This window comes from Lathamus discolor, chromosome 3, assembly GCF_037157495.1.
Source record: "Lathamus discolor isolate bLatDis1 chromosome 3, bLatDis1.hap1, whole genome shotgun sequence".
NCBI lineage: Eukaryota > Metazoa > Chordata > Aves > Psittaciformes > Psittacidae > Lathamus > Lathamus discolor.
In genome coordinates this window covers 138919938-138937810 of record NC_088886.1, presented here as the reverse complement: position 1 = coordinate 138937810, position 17873 = coordinate 138919938, and the positions used below count along the sequence as shown (strand labels likewise).

At 40.6% G+C, this 17873-nt stretch overlaps 2 protein-coding genes across 7 annotated transcripts in view; one reads left to right on the top strand and one right to left on the bottom strand.

Annotated features, from left to right (window-relative positions):
* Positions 1 to 13636, top strand: part of CFAP43 (cilia and flagella associated protein 43) — a 52605-nt gene extending 38969 nt beyond the window's left edge. For 2 of the 4 annotated variants that reach the window (XM_065672195.1, XM_065672193.1), the window contains exons 31-39: positions 638 to 724; positions 1019 to 1107; positions 1488 to 1695; positions 2402 to 2514; positions 3281 to 3437; positions 5275 to 5439; positions 7386 to 7466; positions 8566 to 8719; positions 9366 to 11402. In XM_065672195.1, the coding sequence (XP_065528267.1) occupies positions 638 to 724; positions 1019 to 1107; positions 1488 to 1695; positions 2402 to 2514; positions 3281 to 3437; positions 5275 to 5439; positions 7386 to 7466; positions 8566 to 8719; positions 9366 to 9523 (1212 nt within the window). In that variant the 3' untranslated portion in view covers positions 9524 to 11402. Of the gene's footprint in view, positions 1 to 637; positions 725 to 1018; positions 1108 to 1487; positions 1696 to 2401; positions 2515 to 3280; positions 3438 to 5274; positions 5440 to 7385; positions 7467 to 8565; positions 8720 to 9365; positions 11403 to 13360 lie in introns of those variants that run through there. The other 2 variants (XM_065672194.1, XR_010610957.1) reach the window with 2 other exon arrangements.
* On the bottom strand, positions 11755 to 17113 carry SFR1 (SWI5 dependent homologous recombination repair protein 1). 3 transcript variants are annotated; one of them, XM_065672198.1, is made up of 4 exons: positions 17055 to 17113; positions 14786 to 14901; positions 13271 to 13657; positions 11755 to 12787 (listed from the first exon to the last, which is right to left on the bottom strand). In XM_065672198.1, the coding sequence occupies exons 2-4, from the start codon at positions 14879 to 14881 to the stop codon at positions 12596 to 12598; spliced, it is 675 nt and encodes a 224-aa protein (XP_065528270.1). In that variant the 5' UTR covers positions 14882 to 14901; positions 17055 to 17113; the 3' UTR covers positions 11755 to 12595. The 3 variants fall into 3 exon arrangements, with proteins under 3 accessions (XP_065528270.1, XP_065528269.1, XP_065528268.1); XM_065672197.1 differs by lacking the exon at positions 17055 to 17113 and adding an exon at positions 16722 to 17048; XM_065672196.1 differs by lacking the exon at positions 17055 to 17113 and adding an exon at positions 16803 to 17048.
* Between the last annotated feature and the right edge of the window lie 760 nt (positions 17114 to 17873).

The window sequence follows — 17873 nt, the reverse complement described above, 5'->3', positions numbered from 1 at the left end:
AGGCTGAACTACTTTTAAAAGTATCTGAGGCCAAGTGTATACCAGCATGCGTTTTCAAAATACGTCTTTTTTGTTCTCCTTCATTTTTTAAACGTTCTCATTGGTATAACTTTTGGTCCATGCAAACTGTCAAACACATCAAAATGGACTCCCCAGCAGAATATAAGCATTGAACAGCCTCAATGAAACAGATGAGCTTAGTATCCTGACATGTAGCAGAACTGTGTCATGACAACAGGAAAACTGCACTCTAAAATGAAGAATGCTTTACTGGTAATTTTTGACTGGTCTTACCTGTGATGACATGAAAGGAAAAGGAAATCTCTATGCAAGTGTAAACAAGTAGCAACACACATTCTGAAATATAAAAAGAAGATCTATAAGCATTTGCATAAGATATTTTCTCCACAAAATTCTTACTTTCTTAAGCACTGGAGTAGTTTAATTTCTCACCTGCTCACTTTTTAGTAGTATCTACAAGTAACCCTCTGAAGAAGGCGTTAAATTGATTGCAAAGATAGCTCAAAAGGTTTTGTCTAGAAATAAGAAAGTGTCAGCTTCATCAGTGTATATGAATGACCATTCAGTGCTTCTGCTGGCTGAGTTTCATTCCTGAAATCTTTTGCTTTTGCTACAGGTCAAGAGTGCAAGAACAATCCAGACGACAAAAAGTAAAATTGAGGCTTACATAGACGTCTATGAAAATGCCGTAGTTCAAGAGAAGGTGAGACTCGACAAACACAATGAGGTTCAGAAGTTAAAAAGTTAATGCTGTGTCTTGATACTGAGAACATACTTCCCTGTAAGCATGGGATGAGTTCTGGTCAATGTGCTGATCACTGAAATTAAGCTGTAAAGGAGAATATGTGCACAGAATTTATAAAATAGTCCAGATTTCTGTGATACTTGGGAGTACTTGGAGGAGCACCATGTTCTATATTTCTAAGATATGGGCAGGTGGATGCTCTTTTTAAAAATAACATTGTGGTAACAAGAAAAGTTTCTGTTTCCCTCCTAGAATGTGGAATCTAGTTTTGCAAGGGAGTTTGCTGACATACCTGCCAATTTCCTTGAGGAACTTCTCCGACTTTACAGGCAGCGACCAAAGTAAGATCCCCCTTCATTACATCTGTTTAAATATTATAACTTTTTGTGAGCCAAGAATGAGAATGCTATGTATTTCAATAGCCTCAATTATTCTGATAATCAGACTGCCTGCTTTTTATTGGCTAGCTAACAATCGTTGATTTCCTATCATACTAACAGCTGCTATTTTGCATTGCCTTATTCTCCTCACACAATCTATTTTAAATGCAATCTAAGTAATCATCAGGTCTCAAAAACATATATTCTTACTTTGTGTAAGGTGTAGTATTACCTATTTGCTCTTTGTAAGAGATTGGGAGTATGAAATGTTCTTAGTTGTTTGTGAGCTTTTTTTACACAAGAGAAAATTAAAATCTGTATGTACTCTGTGTGTGCACTAGGACTCCAGTGGAAGAAACTGTCCTTGACACAGCTAACCCCTATGGGAAGTGTTTGGGCTCAGCTGAAGATAACGAAGATGCACTTACCCTTTTAATGAAAGCCATGGATGAACTGGATAGTCCTGAGCACATGCCTGATGGCTTAGATCTGTCTATATGGGAAAATTTTTGTCTAGCTAGACGAAATAAAATGGAGAGTGAGGAGCGGGTATGTAAAATTCTTTATTTTGCCAGTACTCTACTTGATATTTCCAGGTCTTGAACTTTTTTGGCGCTCAAGTGGTAGTGAAATAACACTGCAGGATACCTAAGCTACATTTGAGTATGAAAGTTCCTTCTGGACACAGAAGTTTTAGTTCTCCTTCACAGGAAAAATCAGCATATTAATGTGGACAGACTTGATCAGAAATGATTGTAATCCTGATATGGCTTCATTTTTTAAAAAAGATCATTTTCCTTTTCTCCATCTATACCAAAATACTGTTAAGGTATTTGACTTCTATGGTCTGTTGGAGTAATTCTCTCCCATTAGCTTACCTACATTTGCACCAATGCATTCCCAATTCTGTGTTGCTGGAAAAGTTCTAATTTAAAAAGTACAGCTGGGTGTAGCTGGAAAGTTCTAATTTAAAAGCATAAATATCCAGAGATAATGAAATTTTACTAAGAGAAAAAGAAATATTATTTCCCTTCATGTGAATAAACCATGCATAAATGAATAAATACTTTTCTGAGCAGAGTGTAAGGATTATAACCTCTGTATCTCATGTGCTCTACTGGGATTCTCAAAATAGCAGGCTGCATATTTATACATATATATATCTTCTTAAGAACTTGTCTTCTCTGTACTTGAAGAGGCTTGCCCTGACATACAAGTTGAAAAAGTTCAGAATGTCATGGTGTTTCTTGCTTAGGTGAAATGGAAGTCCCAGACTCTGGCAGAGATGCAGGCCTTTCTCCAGAGAAGAGTAGATGACAGTGACAAAATTGATTCAGAAATAGAAAACATTTTCCAAGAACTAACTTGGTAATTTTGTTTCTTTTCCTATGTTCAACTACAACTTAATACTCCACCAAACCAGAACCAAAAGCTACAGAATTACACAGCCGTGTCCTCTAACACTCTTTTATCTAGGACTATCTGAGACCTAGAATATTTCTGAAATGAGGTGTAATTACAGCACATGAGAGCAAGCCACACCACTCTTAATCTACCTTCTTAGGTAACAACATCAGTAAGGATGGCACCATGGTCTTCAATGCAAACTGACTTCCTAAACACTACATCAGAAAGTAAATCCCCAAAGCCTTCAAGGCCATATATGTGCTAGTTAGCTCAGTTAAATTTCACTCATGTAGGCCTAAGATACAGTGATCCAATTGCAATGTGCTACATGACACCCGATTTCACTGACCTGCTTAGATCTGCAGTGTTTCCATGACATAATTTTCAGATTCATTGTCATTCAGGAACAAGAAAATGGGTGCTGGCTGGAAGTCTCCTCCATTTCCTTTTCAACTGTTAAGATTTCTGTTCAGTAACAACACTTTCTCTCACAACATCTGCTAGAGTATGTTAAACTGAATCCAGTGATTGAAAACTTCATATGTAGAAATGAGATGCAAATTCTGTAGTCACTTTGGGAGAAAATAGACACCAGGCTGTCAAACAGTAACCCCTAGATGAACATACCACTTACCAGCAATAAATATAAACATTTTGAGAATCATGGGAGGATTTATATATACCTGTTGAAAGCACTAGGCCTTATTTTTATTTTCTGCCATTTTAGGCTGCAAGAGGAGAAGATGAAACTTCAGTTGAATTTGACTATCCAGTTTTTGCTAAAACAAGGACAAGTAGAATTGGAAAACACAGAGATCCCAGAATACAGTGATGCCATTCTCATTAGTAAGAGCGTTATTGAAGAACTGAATCGCAATATCATGGTAATTTACATTATCCAAAGGAAATTTAAGCTTTTTGAACAAATGGATTGTCCTTCAGGGGCTCTGCTTTTTCTCCAGAAACATCTACTTTCAATTCATTACTACACACCAGTAGGCTCAATTGTAATCTAGAAGCTATTAAGAATTTTTTAATGTCTCTTATCATGATGTAAAGATTGCAATACAGACTGCTTTCTTGATGTTTGATCAATACAATTCAGATCAATGAAACAGCAACAGCCTTTAGACATGCCATCACTCACACACACATTGTAAATAGAAAATGCTAATATCTTGGGCACAAGTCCAAAAATTCCCTCAAGCCAAACTTGTAGTCATGCTAAGTAGCATCTGAAAAGTAGCTTACATTAAGATTTCAAAAATTAATACACTTTTCTATGTAAGGTGAAATTGGTGATCATACTTAAAATAGTTTTTCGTACTTTTGAAACTGGTGACCTGTGGGGATCCCTGGGGATCGCTATTGGACCCAACACTGTTTAATATCTTCATAAGTGATCTGAAAGATGGGATCAAGTGTCCCCTGGCCAAGTTTGCCGATGATACTAAACTGGAAGTGGACACTTTGGAAGGGAGAGCCATCCTGGACAGGCTGGCAGAGTGGGCTAGCAAGAACCTTATGAAGTTCAACAAGGACAAGTGTAATGTCTTGCACCTGAGAAAACACAATCCAAGAGTGCAGCACAGGCTGGGACCCATCTGGCTGGAGAGCAGCTGTGTGGAAAAGAACCTGGGGGTCCTGGTGGACAACAAACTCAAGATGAGTGAACAGTGCGCTGCTGCAGTGAAGAAAGACAGCAGGATGCTGGGTTACATTAACAAGGGTATCACCAGCGGAGATAAAGAAGTCATTAGACCACTCTGCCCAGCTCCTGTCAAGCCACCCCTGGAATACCGCATTCAGTTTTGGTCACTGCTATACAAAAATGATGTGGACAGGCTGGAGAGGGTCCAGAGAAGGGCCACAAAGATGATCAAAGGACTGGGAAGCCTGCTGAATGAGGAAAGGCTGAGAGACCTGCGTTTGTTCAGCCTGAAGAAAAGAAGGCTCAGGGGAGACCTCATCAGCTTGGTCTAGTATTTAAAGGGTGTCTACAAAGAAGATGGAGACTTCCTTTTAATAGGTATCACATGGGAAAGACAAGAGATAGTGGGAGCAAGTTACTCCTGGGGAGATTCCGGTCGGATGCTAGAGGAAAAATTTTTCACAATACGAACAATCAGCCTTTGGAATAATCTCCTCAGGGAAATGGTGAATTTCCCGATATTGGATACTTTTAAGATTCAGCTAGAGAGGGTGCTGGGCCATCTTGTCTAGACTCTGTTTGCCAATAAAAATTTGAGCAGATGATCCTTGAGGTCCTTTCCAACCTGGGATTCTATGATTCTGTGATTCTATGATACTTTCATTAAACATTCTTTTTTTAGGTGTTCTGGCTGTACAAAAATAGCTTCTTACTGCTACTACACAAAGCCTTCAGTAGCAACTCCAAAATACTTTATACAGAGCAAGCTTATATTTTATAGTGCTAAAATGCCTTCACATTCTTATAGAAAGATGCAGGGAGAGCACAGTTCTAACTTTCATCTCCCTTTATGATCCAAGGCTGTGCCACAGAGCATAAAAGGGTACAAAATTCCACAAAAGATAACCATCTGGAGCAAAGTCTGGAAATAAAGTGTTTTCCTTCCTAAAGAAAAAAAGAGCGTGTTTTCCTTCCTAAAATTATAACTTTGGAAACTTGCCTATCTTGTTGCAAATAATAATTCCATAATATGTAAAGTCAGTTAATTAAGATTAATCTATTTTTTTCAGGCTCAAGCAGAAAAAAAAATTGCTAGCATGGTGGAATATAAAGACTTCTCTAAAGGGATATTTCAGCTGGAATGGGAACACAGGAAAATGAGAATGCAGATAGAAGATCTGCAACAGAAGGCTCGGGATATTGTATCACTAATTATTTCCAAAGATCGCCAGCTAGTGAGTTACTTTCTCTAATTCATATTTTGACTGCAGAATATTTTGCTGCCTATACCAGTTACATCGTTTTTGCCTTGTCTCTTACTTCTACTGAGAAACCTGATGCCTAATAATTCAACAATTCAGTTTTACCCTTGAGATTGATCAGTGATGAAGTTCTTTAGGATGTTCAGGCATAAATGAAGGCAAAATTAGCCTTAAGTTTTAATATTTCAAAATCGGCAATGAAAGTTAAGAATCAAGATTTTGCAGCCACGAAGAACAGATTTTTTAAATCAAGCACTGTAATTTCCTTTAAAGTGAAAGGTCTGAAGTGCCCTCCTCTGGTATCTCACAGAAACAACATAATTTCTGCTCAGGGTACAAAGATTGAGCATTCCTATAGGAGCCTCACTTAGCCCTGCTCAGTGCCATTTGTTGACCCAGCAGCAGAATGACAGGTAGCTGTTTTGCCACGCCTGGCGGGCAAGAGGCAGCAACTGGCCAGCAAATCTGCACCCACATAGCTTTGAACAAGCCCAGCTGGCAGGCCAGAAAACATAGGTAAAGGCTGTGGGAGAGAGACAAGGATACCAGTGGGAAAAGAGAGGAGCAAGAGGAAAGGTTGTAGGGGAACCTGAGGGTATTGCAGTATGGGATGTAGAGAACTGCAGAGAAAGCTGATGAAACTAAGGCAATGAGGTGGGGGGCATAAAGACTGGGGGGCATAAGGGATGTTGTAGGATGAGTATATTGCAGTGGGGGAGAGCTATAAAGCAAGCACAGAGAAAATGAAGAATGCTGGAGAGCATGTAAGGGTATTGCAATTCAATCAAAAGACGAAAAAAAATCCAAAACACATGTTTTGCTCAGGCTTCATTTGTTTTGCTGCTCTCCAGACTGCTTGTTCACTTCTGAATCACACCCAAGGGACTTCCATAACTAACACCAACAAAACAGCTTTCCAACAAGGTGATGTGACAACACACTGAAAAGTTCTTGTAGCACATTCATCACCAGTGTTGCCTTTAGCTCAAACTTAATTAAACCGATGAACAGAACTACTGCCCTTCAGAAAGACTTAAACTTGCCCATGGCAGAGGCAGATACCAGTTTAATCAGAATCTGAATGCTCTGAGGGGCTTGACATCATTTTGTGAGTAGAAATGTGAGGTTAGTGGAAAAGACAAGGCAACAGTGACCCCAACAACAAGAACAGAAAGAAAGATGACTTGTATAAATGTGTGTGGGCCTGAGAACACTGAAATGAGGGCTATTAACAAAGCAGTGCACGAAAGAAGTTTGGTGTTGTAGGCAAGGAGCCTGCTGGGTCTTTCCTGTTTCTCCTCCTCTAACTAGAGCAGTCCACAAAATTTTACCAGTCACTTTGGTGGGGCAATACTCTGGAAGGATGAATCTATATCTACAGAAACCTGTCTACTGCCTATTATGGGTCATACAGCCTGTTCTATAATTTGCCATTTGATAAAGAAGTGTTATAGTAGCACTGTCCTCAAGAAAAATCTTCAGTAAATTGTCTGAAACCTGAATTACTATGCAGATACAAGAACAGTAAAAGAAGTAAGAATTACTAGGAAATAATCTCTTTCTTCTCTGGCCTAAAGACAGACTGTACAGCACTTTGCCTTCCAGCTGTGTTAGCTTAGACTACCTAATAAGCAAAAGTATAGCTTGGGGTCTTTTTGATAACCTCACAACAAATTTACTTGGTTTTTGTTTCCATTAACACATAATAGTTAACATTCTTTTTAACAAGGGTACAGTTTAGTATTCACACAACGTCCAGGAGTATCTTTACAATGTCCGTTTATGATCACTAGTAAGCCTTTCCACTGTGTAGAATTTTAGGGTTTTTGAGTTTCACATAATATAATTGTCTTTACAGAAGTGGGAAATTGTTGAGAACATACAGGCTTAATAAGTTCTTTCTGGTTTTAATTCATCAGCTTCTAACTGTGCCGAACTACAACAGCAACGTTGCCCACCGCATTTCAGTGATGGAACAGACTCTTGGCATCATGGATGAGGTAAATCCTAAGTGAACCACCACATTTGAGAAACATCTTTGGTTTAAATGCAACTCCTTTCCTGCATTAGCAAAGGGTATTTGTAAGGATTAAGTGCAACTGATACAGGTATACTAAGTCAAGGACTGTTGCAGCATAGCCATAACAGTACACACAGATGGATTATCTATCTATCTATCTATCTATCTATCTATCTATCTATCTATCTATCTACTTCCATGTGTTTGTTCATCTGCCTTTAAATAATTTCTTCAGCTTGCACTGAGCTGTCTACAGCAGCAGTTCTCTAAAGTCTTTGGAAGCAGTCATCGTACATGGATTGCTGCATAGATCAACTCTATAGAGAGAAACCTACTTACCCTGTTACTAGAACTAAATGCTTTCCTTCCTGAACATCTGAATGCAGATCTGCTTATCACTTCTTACACAGCATTACCTATAAAACTCATTCTCTCATTTCTAAAGCAGCATTCTTCCAGTCTTCACTGTTTAATGTTTCTCTTCAGGAGTGCCAGCCTGTTCCTAATGTCACTGCCCCCCTATATTCAAAATGAGACACAACAGTCTGATTTGCTGGCTCCCTCATCTATTTCAGCATTCAAATTATCATTATCCTTGTTTTCAAGCGGTTCCACTGGATTTTTTTCTAGGTTGCTTTAGCTGGCATGAGCCTCCTCTTCCTCTTCAAGCTTTATTATTTCTTTTGTCCCTCTGCAGCTCATCCAACAACTTCAGCATGACCACCCTTTCTTTAGCAGCTCCTAGAAGCCAAGAGAGTTTCTCAACTCACTGATTCCATTTGCTTCCTTCACTCCCTTTGCCTTTCAAGTTTTCTCTTTAATAGATCTCTCTCCCTGGCCCATACTTCTTTGGTCCTTGTCAGCCACTTAAATTAGAATACCATAAAGCATACTGTGATACTGTGTGCATGAAAGACACTATAAAAAGTAAAGCAAGCATGTCCTGTTAGTCAAACCAAAATACACAAGTTCATTGAGCTACCATGCAGTGGTTATGATTATAGGCTTCTATTATAAGTTTGTCAGAACAGGTTTTGTATAATCTCCTGTATTTGCTTTATTCATTTGGAAATGGACAGCTGCATAAGAAGAATGTGAAGAACCGCCAGAAAAAAGTTAAAGAATTGGAGAAGTGTATCAGTTTAAAAGAGCAAGAAAACTATGAGCTCAGCCTGCAGCTGAAAGAAATGCTGGTCTCTACTTCAGAAAGGAGGCATATCTTTGAGGCAGCTGGTGAGTCACAGTAACACACTTAAGTCACAGACAAAGAACATTCAGAAAATACCTCCAAGGCTACAGGGTCCTGTTCTCCATCAGCATCGGCTAAGGGGCAAGGAGCACCTATTGATTGATTACTGTGTGCAAAACTAGCAGTGCCCTTTCTCCCACAACAGTTTAACATTATTTAAGAGCATACATAGCGACTGTTGTTCTTGTACCCAAAGCTAACTACTTAAATTGCTGAAACTATTCAAGTCAGAGTATTACAGTCATTAATATTCTCATCAGTCAAAGGGCTTTCATTCTTTCTCACGACTGTTCAACCCACTTGCTTTCACCATTGAAGGGATCAGAGGTAGTAATGTGAAGCTGAGAAGGGTATTCATTATTAGGGAAACTGTAGAGTTCTTTCTACTAATGGAAAACAGATATTCAAAATACTTGCTAGAAACTAAAGGAAGCATTCCCAGTGCCTTTTGGAATTTCTTTTTGCTTCATTCAGTACTATATAGGCTCTTAAGTCCAACTGTGAGCCTTCTTTAAAGTGCTTGGCTATTTTATACAGAACTTGGAAGAACCCCAGGACGTATTCAATAGACATATAGACTGTGCATCCCCTACAAGTATAGGCTGACCCTTATTATTTTGTTTTATGCAGACACACGGCCTATTGCTGAAAAGGTTGCAAGGCAGCGCTACCGAGAGATTTTGAAGCAGAAACACCTCCGGAGGCAGATCAAGGAAGAGAAAGAAGAGTTTGAAATTCTTCAGGCACAAGTTGAAAGACTGCGATCAAGATTATTCCCTATTCTTTAAAACTCAGAGTCCAGGTAGATATACAATACCATGGTCATAGCTAAGAAAAGGAGCTTTGACATCTACCTTTTCTCCCAGAATTTGCCTTTCCACAAACATAATTCTTCTGTAATTTCTTTAAAAATTACTTGTTTGAAAGATGTATGTTTGTCTGTTTTGTACGTTTTATGCCTATTTCAGTTCATGAGATTTATTTCTGCTGTTTTGATTATATAAACCCTGTACCTCATTGCAGAAAACAGGGTACAAGATATTGCAGACCAATAGAAGAACGGGTGCATTTGTATAGCCTCAGTCTGCAATATGCAATTATAGAACATTCTGGAAGTGAAGTACTGCATGAATTTTCATCTGCTAAAATTTACGTCTCTGGTTTTGATTTCATTTTGCTTCTTTAAAACTATTTACATCTGCAATGGCAGAGGTGTAGGTTGCAAGGTGAAGGTATGCTTTGTCATGACCATGTGTGCTACCTGGCCCAGTCCTGAAAGCTGCTATGGCTTATGATAGCATAATTACCCACAGCCACCATTAGCAGTGGCTGCTACCACTGGCAGAATCACAGGAAAAAAAGCTGGAAACATCTGGCCTCCTGAAATAGTAGCTGCTATCTCCCAATTCCTTCACACCAATATGCAGTCTATTCTCCTGCCAGAACTCTCCAAGACAGCTAAGAAAAATAATGAACCCTTGAAATAATTAACTACTGCTGGGTACTGATCTACCTGCGTATCTTTATTTCCCTCTTCCATGGCATGTGTCTTCTCCTTTCATAAATTCACATAAATTTTTAACCCATTCCATTGCACGAGCATTAATAGCAGGTCCTATGCCTGGGTCAGGGCAATCCAGGAACAGCTACAGGTAGGGCAGAGAAGTGACTCAGAGCAACCCTCCAGAGGACTTGGGAGTGCTGGTCAATGAGAAACTGATCATAAGCCAGCTTCAGTATACACTCACAGCCCAGAAAGCCAACCTTATCCTCGGCTGCATTAAAAGGAGCATGACCCGCAGGTCGAAGGAGGTGGTCCTGTCTCTCTGTTCTTGTGAGACCCCACTTGAAGTATTGTGTGCAGCTCTGGTGTCCTCTACATAAGAAGGACATGGAGATGTTGGAGCAAGTCCAGAGGATGATAAGAGAGTTGGAGCACCTCCTGTATGAAGACAGGCTGAGAAAGTTGGGGCTTTTCAGCCTGGAAAAGAGAAGGTTTTGTGGAGACCTCATAGCAGCCTTCCAGTATCTGAAGGGGGCCTACAAGGATGCTGGAGAAGCACTCTTCATTAGGGACTGTAGCAACAGAACAAAAGGAAATGGGCTTAAACTTAAACAGTGGTAGTTCAGGTTAGATATAAGGAAGAAGTTCTTTACTGTGAGGGTGGCAAAGCACTGGAATGGGTTGCTCAGGGAAGTCGTGAATGCTCCATCCCTGGCGGTGTTCAAGGCCAGGTTGGACAGAACCTTGGGTGACATGGTCTAGGGTGAAGCATCTCTGCCCATGGCAGGGGGTTGGAAGTGGATAATCATAAGGTCTAACCAAACCCAAACCATTCTGTGATTCTAAAGTATCTTAGTTTAAAAAAATTCTACCCTTGCAAGGGAAACTACTGCTGGGAACTTGTATGCCACCTCCTTACAGCTGTACCCCACCTCCTTTTCTGCTTTATCATCTCTAACTGGGGTCTGTAAGGATTCCAATTACATCTTCATTCTTTAGCAAGATGTTTTCCTGCTGAAACTTGCCTAGAAGCAGCAGAACTGCAAATTTGCCAAGGAACTCAGTGAACAGAACCACCCCCTTTACCAGGCACCATCATCTTTTTTTACTAACCTCAAGAGGCAGAAGAAATAGTGCCTTAATACTCAAAATGTGATTATCAATAAAGGTTCTCTTCATTAATTCTCTGTGGACAGCAACAATCAATATTGTTAAGAGCAAGTTGTGGGTACAGATTTAAGTCTAATAAGCCCTATCAGTGTTAAAAAGGTTTGTATGATCTTTGATTTTCTCTCCCATAGGAAACAGGAAATGGCACCTGTAAACAAACCAGTTATGGTACAGCCAGTAAGGAATATGATTGTATATAAAACAACATTCATAGCAGGGAGAGCTGCAGAGTAGTTACAACTCACATATTGCATTTGACAAGCAGAGATTTGAAAGAAATAAAAGCAGGCAGGAGTCACCACACTACACACACAGGTCATCATGAGAAAATAAACAATTTCAAGCTAAGATAAAAACCCAGCATTTAAAAGACATTTATTGGAGGGTAAATGAAAGGCTGAAGTTTCATTCAGCTTTATGATGCTGTATTGGAATCATTCCCTTTAGACAAGGCCTTGTTTTTCTTGTTTGTTTGAAGAGAGAAAATACCTGACTCTCACGTGAAATAGTAGAGGAGACAGGGCTTGGTTACAGTTTTCTTGCCTTCCCTTCCATTATACCTCAGGCTGTGGGAGAATGCTTAAGAGAGAGCTTCTCTGAAGACAACTGGCTGGAACAGTACCTGAAAGTGACTGCATTATGGCACATTTCCTTCAGGAACAATTAAAGCTTTTGAGAACATCTCATTGTGGCTTCAGAATATTAACAACACGAAAATTAGTTAACTTGTGAAATGCTGTCATTAACTGAATGGCAGCAGGAAGATGTGTAAAATGGGGACATATCTATGAACAAAGAACTGAACTCTTCCCCATCAGAACATCAATAGAAGTGACAAATTGAGTTACTATATCAATACAGGTAACCTTGCAAAGGCTAATCAAAGAATGGGCTGCCTTCTACTTGTTAAAGTATGGCTTGATTTAATTTGATTTTTATTAAATAATGAATTCACTAATCGAGTTATTAAGCCAGAACAGCACAAGTTCAGTATTTTCTCTTAGGTAATGCCTTTTACAGTGCCTACTGTATTTAAGTACACAGCTTTACAAGTATCTCCCAAGAAACCCTCATAACCTCAAAGCATAAAGTCCACTGTCTCATCAGCACTTCTTATGTGATCAGAATTCATTAAGTCTTTTCTGCTTTTGCATGTGTGTAATTCAAAGTTTTTTACACCTGTAGATTATGAATCTACAAAATCTTCTTCTGTCCTGCTGTAGTGCAGTAATTGGTCTTCTAATCCAAAAGTATCTATCAGTTGAGTGAGACTCACTTTCTTGCCATCTGCAGAAAAGGCGGACTGGAGTTCATACAGCATCAGCTGGGTACTACTTCTCCATTTCACTATCAGAGCCTGCAGTTCAGACAGGTTGTTCTGAAATTGGGACAAAAGAAACCCAAAAAAAGTTATCATTTGCTGAAATGTGGATTTTTTTGATACCCTGCAGATCTATTTTTATAAAACACCTTAAACAGACACTACACAAACACCACACAAGAGTGAGTATTGTGGCTTAAATTAATAAGTGATGATTAGGACAAGGGGCAATGGGTGTAAACTGGAGCATAGGAAGTTCCACGTTAACATCAGGAAGAACTTCTTTACTGTGAGAGTGACAGAGCACTGGAACAGGTTGCCCAGGGGGGTTGTGGAGTCTCCTACACTGGAGATATTCAAGGCCTGCCTGGACAAGTTCCTGTGTGATGTACTGTAGGTTACCCTGCTCTTGTGGGGGGGTTGGACTAGATGATCTTTTGAGGTCCCTTCCAACCCTTGGGATTCTGTGATTCTGTGATTACACTATCAGTTCCACTTCAAAGAATGACCTAACTGTGCATTTTCAGAGGTCTGCCTCACCTTAGATCGATACATCTTAACCAGTTTGAGCCTCCGAAGTAGTTCTTCTTTCTCTTGCACTTGTTTCAGCAGCCTTACTTTTTCTTCCAGGGACTGCTGCTGACTAAGATCAGTTTGTAGCACACAAGAATTCTCTGCGGATCCACAGAGACCACTCTCCTGTAAGGGACTTTTGACATGTATGTGTCCAGTACCATTTCCTTCCAGGTTTTCCGAACCATCTTGTAATGTGGAACAATCCGTACTCGTCTTTGGCAGACACCCTTTATCAGCATCAGGACAGTCTTTTTCTTCAGTGTTTATTTTGAGCCGCTTTGCCACTGCAATATTAGCATTAAATGAACGTCTTGTTTTCCTCAATCGCTCCCTCAGAGCTGCACTCATTGGCTAGAAAATATTAAAACCAAAGAAGAGATGGATCAGAATATCTAATTTTTGATCAAATTTCAAAGAATTGTTTATCCTGGTTACTATCTACATAGACTATGCAAAGGCTATTGTAAAGCTGGAATTCCAAATTTTCTCCACAGTTTTCACAAATTTGAACAAGCATCCTCCTTTCATATGTATCTGCACACACAGCTGCAAGATATGGAAAGGTTTACTTCCACATTTTATGGGAGAAAAGCCTGTATTCTGCTGAGGCAAACCTACTCATCTAGTCTTTGTGCAGAAAGTGTATGGCATATTTTAACATGGCTAATATTATTCCATCAAGTTCAATTCCCTCCTCTAGTTTAATGGAGATGAGGGTTAGGGTTTTTTGCTGTTCTATCGTACGACACACATAAGCACCCATATAAAAGATCTGTATTCTGCTTGACAGTATTGGAAATTATCTAATTTTGACTTATTCATGCTTTGAGATCCTTCACTGATAAGAATGTAAAGAGTGATTTTTCTTCTTCAAAGTAAGAGTTAATTTTCATAACATGTGCCTAATATTTTCACTTGTGAAAATATCTACAATACGGGGGAGAAGGATTAGTTAAGGAACACTTGCAAACTAGCCCTATCCTGTATAGGTCCGGATGCTGAATGTGACGACATCACCATAACACAGGCTAGGATGAACGCCAAAGCAGAGCTCAGCAGTATGGAGAATATATGAACTGAAAGCAGCGTATTTTGTTCAAGTGTAAGCAGAAGGTCATCCTGCATACACAGCAACCTAGAAAATTACGATTTGGGAAAACTGAAGATGGCAGACTAAAGAAAAAAACCAAACATAACAAATCCCACCACAAGCCCTAAATACTATTTACATTTATTAGTATGGCATTTGGGTTATACAGCTCCATCACTTTGTCTTCACAGCAAACATCTGCATACTCAGAGCAAAGTACACTGAGCACATTCCTTACCTGGACAACCTTGTAGCTATGCATATAAGCTGCCTATCTTTAGCCTTCCAGCAAAGAGCATCTCAGTGACTTCCAACTACTTAATGATTTCACAAATATTTTTGTTACTACAAAGAGTCACATTATTGGGAAACCAAGTAAGTTTTCATACCCGTTTCCCTGAACTAGTCGCCTGTGGAGCTGCTGTCCCAGAATCCTTTGGAGTATGGCACAAAGATGGCAGTTTATCAAGCACTTGTTCTTCCATCTCACAACGGATAGCAATTTCTGTTAAAAGACAGAATAAATTATGTATGGTGCCATTTTCACCTGATTATAATGAGCCATGTGGCTGCAGAAACGAGAAAAAAGCCCTAATAAGAAATACTAAAGCTTATTTTCTAACTGTCAAGTTCAAAAAAAGACATCTTGCTTTGTGCGTGGCTTCAAGAGGATGCACAACACCACTAACTAGTATAAAGCATTGTACTATGAATTTTGTAGGGTTTTTTTCCCCCCACTCCTAAAACTCTGTATTTTTTTCTCTAAAAGATGAAAAAATTTTATAAAAAGTCTTAGTTACTCTCCACAATATCTTTTTTTTCCTATCTGATATCCTCTTTCAAGTGCTAAAAATGAGCGAGACATATGAAACAAACCCATTACAGTCTGTCTATAAATCAGACATTGCAGGATCTGATCCATGCAACACTGAACTCATCAAAAAAAGCTCACTCCAAACAAACTATATTTTCTTAACCTGGATGACCTTTAATGCTTGTCTAACTCAAAGGAATAATTACTAAACCAGGTGTGAAGAACCAGTCCTTTAATTTTAACTGTATCCCAAATAGTGACAGAAGGATTGTTGGAACCACAAGACTTTTATTGTCCCGATGTACAAACAATCTTTTCTAGAAAACAAAATAATTGGGTATGAAAGTCCGAAAATAATCCACTCTCTCATGTGAGCCTTCTGGGGATGCTGCTTAAAAAGGAAATTACTCACACAAGTAGAATTTTAAATCAAAAGTAGCATCCCCAGTCTGCTCAGAAAAGAATCTCAATTAAAATGACAAGTCCTGTCTCCCAGCATGTACCAACTTCAAATTGCTTTGGCAGTGTTTATCTTACTTTAGCACTTGTGAATGACCTGCTAATGACCAAAATGCAGCTGGAAAACCGTCAGCTACACCTCCCCTTAGCTGCACATTGCAATTAGAAGCTTCAAAACAGAAGCCTTTAAAAAATGACCTGATCTTCCTCGTTCTATACCAAAGAGCAGGGGTCCTCAGTTATCTTACACGTCAACATTCCTCCAGTTGTTCAAAATTCAACATACGGTATTTGATTTAAAACCTCCCAAACTCCAGTAAACAAAATCCAGTTAACTGGGTATGTTAGCAATCTACCAATTAAACAGGAAGCCCGCCGCACCCATTAAATGCAACGCAGGCTTAAATGCAATCCAGGCTTTTATTTCTCAATGTAAGCAAGAGCCTAGAAGCTACCTCATGCCTCTGTATACAGTAGGTCACAAATATGTAATCGGTCTTCCCCAGCAGCAAAATCATTTCAAACCTAAGAGCTTCAACAGAATCCTGTCCTGCCGTCCTGTGACTGTTCCAATGTGATTGTCTTCAAATAACCATGACCACAATGAATTTTTCCAATGCTTCACTAATGCTGTTACTTTAACTCCTTGTTTCACAACACATTCACAGAATCACAGAATGGTTTAGGTTGGGAAGACCTTAAAGATCATCTCTTTCCAACGCCCTGCCACAGGCAGAGATGTCTCCACTATACCAGATGACACAGATCTCCTGCACTCTTAAAACCCTCCCCCAATATCTCAGCCCAAGTATCCTTTATATTTTCAAGCTGTGATGTTATTTATCACACAGAAAAATATTTTTATCCAGTAAGTAAGGAAAACTTACTGGATAAAAGACAATTTTGCACGTCAGTACTAATTTGACTTTTTGCTTTGGGTAAGTCCCTGATGCTACGTCTTAGTCTTCCTGTTTATAGCTACACCATGTAACAACATTCGCTCCTTCCACACCCTCCTCTCACCAACCAAACGCTCTGTTACCACTCAACACCTTTTTTCCAGCCAGCTCTCCACCCTGCAGAGAAGCAGAAAGAAGGCTGCCATGAGGCAGCCCGTAAGCACAGCCACAGACCCGAGGAGCTCTTTCTGAGGTGAGACACCGTGGAAGGTCAAGAGGCACCCCAAGAACGGAGCACAGCAACACAGCCGCAGCCCGAGCCACACGCCGTGGGGCAAGGGGAGGCCCGAACCGAGCCCCCAAGAACCAGCTGAGCCACGATCCGGGATGAGAGCCGAAGAAAGGGGCAGCCCTGAGAGACCCGCTTCGACCCGCTTCCACCCAGCGGCACAGCGCTGCGCGGAGCCGAGCGGGCCGAGCCCTCACCGACCGCGGCGCTTCAATCTCCCGCTTCCGGGAAAGGGGAGGGGCCAGGGCAGTACACATGCGCGCCACCGCCATAGCGCGTTGCGCCTGCGCTCAGGAGGAGGCGGTGGGCGTGGCAACGGTGTGGTGTGGGCGGGCGCCATAAGGTTGTTAACACGCCAGGCCGGCCCGTGTGCGGCAAAAGCGCCGGGTAGAGGAGGGCTTCTGGGTCCCCGGTGCGGGGCACCCAGGCGAGTCTCGTACAGGCGGTGCAGCCGGGCATGCTAGGCTGCGCTGTGTCTCTTAGGTGTTTGCCGAAGGCCCTGTGCCATCTTGCTGTAAGTGGGAGTCAGCTTGGGCATGGAGCGCGCCCCACTGTGAGGGCAGGGCAGGCCCTGCCTTTTGGCACAGACAAGGAAAGCTCAACTTCCAGGGCCTTCCATCACTTCTACCTCAGGCACTGTCTGCTCACAGAAGGGGGATGAGGATGTGCCTGTACCCAAGAGCGCACCGGTGTGATCTGAACGGCACTGTCTTGGTTGTGTGGGAGGGAGAAGGAAGTGAAGAAACTTGACTGGACAGCCAGGCAGGTGTATTGTGATAGTGACCAGGAGCAGCCCCAGATGTAGTTGCAGTTGTGCACTTCAGAGCAGGATTAGAGTTCCCTGGCTCTCAAAGACATTGCTGAAGCAAATGTGATTTTCATATCTTTATCAGCAAGCTTTCCTTCCAAGCTGCAGACCTGGTTCTCCACATGGACTTGACATTTCTCAAAACTGATCTGCACAAAGTGTTTTTTGAATGTAACTGTTAGGACTGAGCAAGTGAGCTGCACAAGTG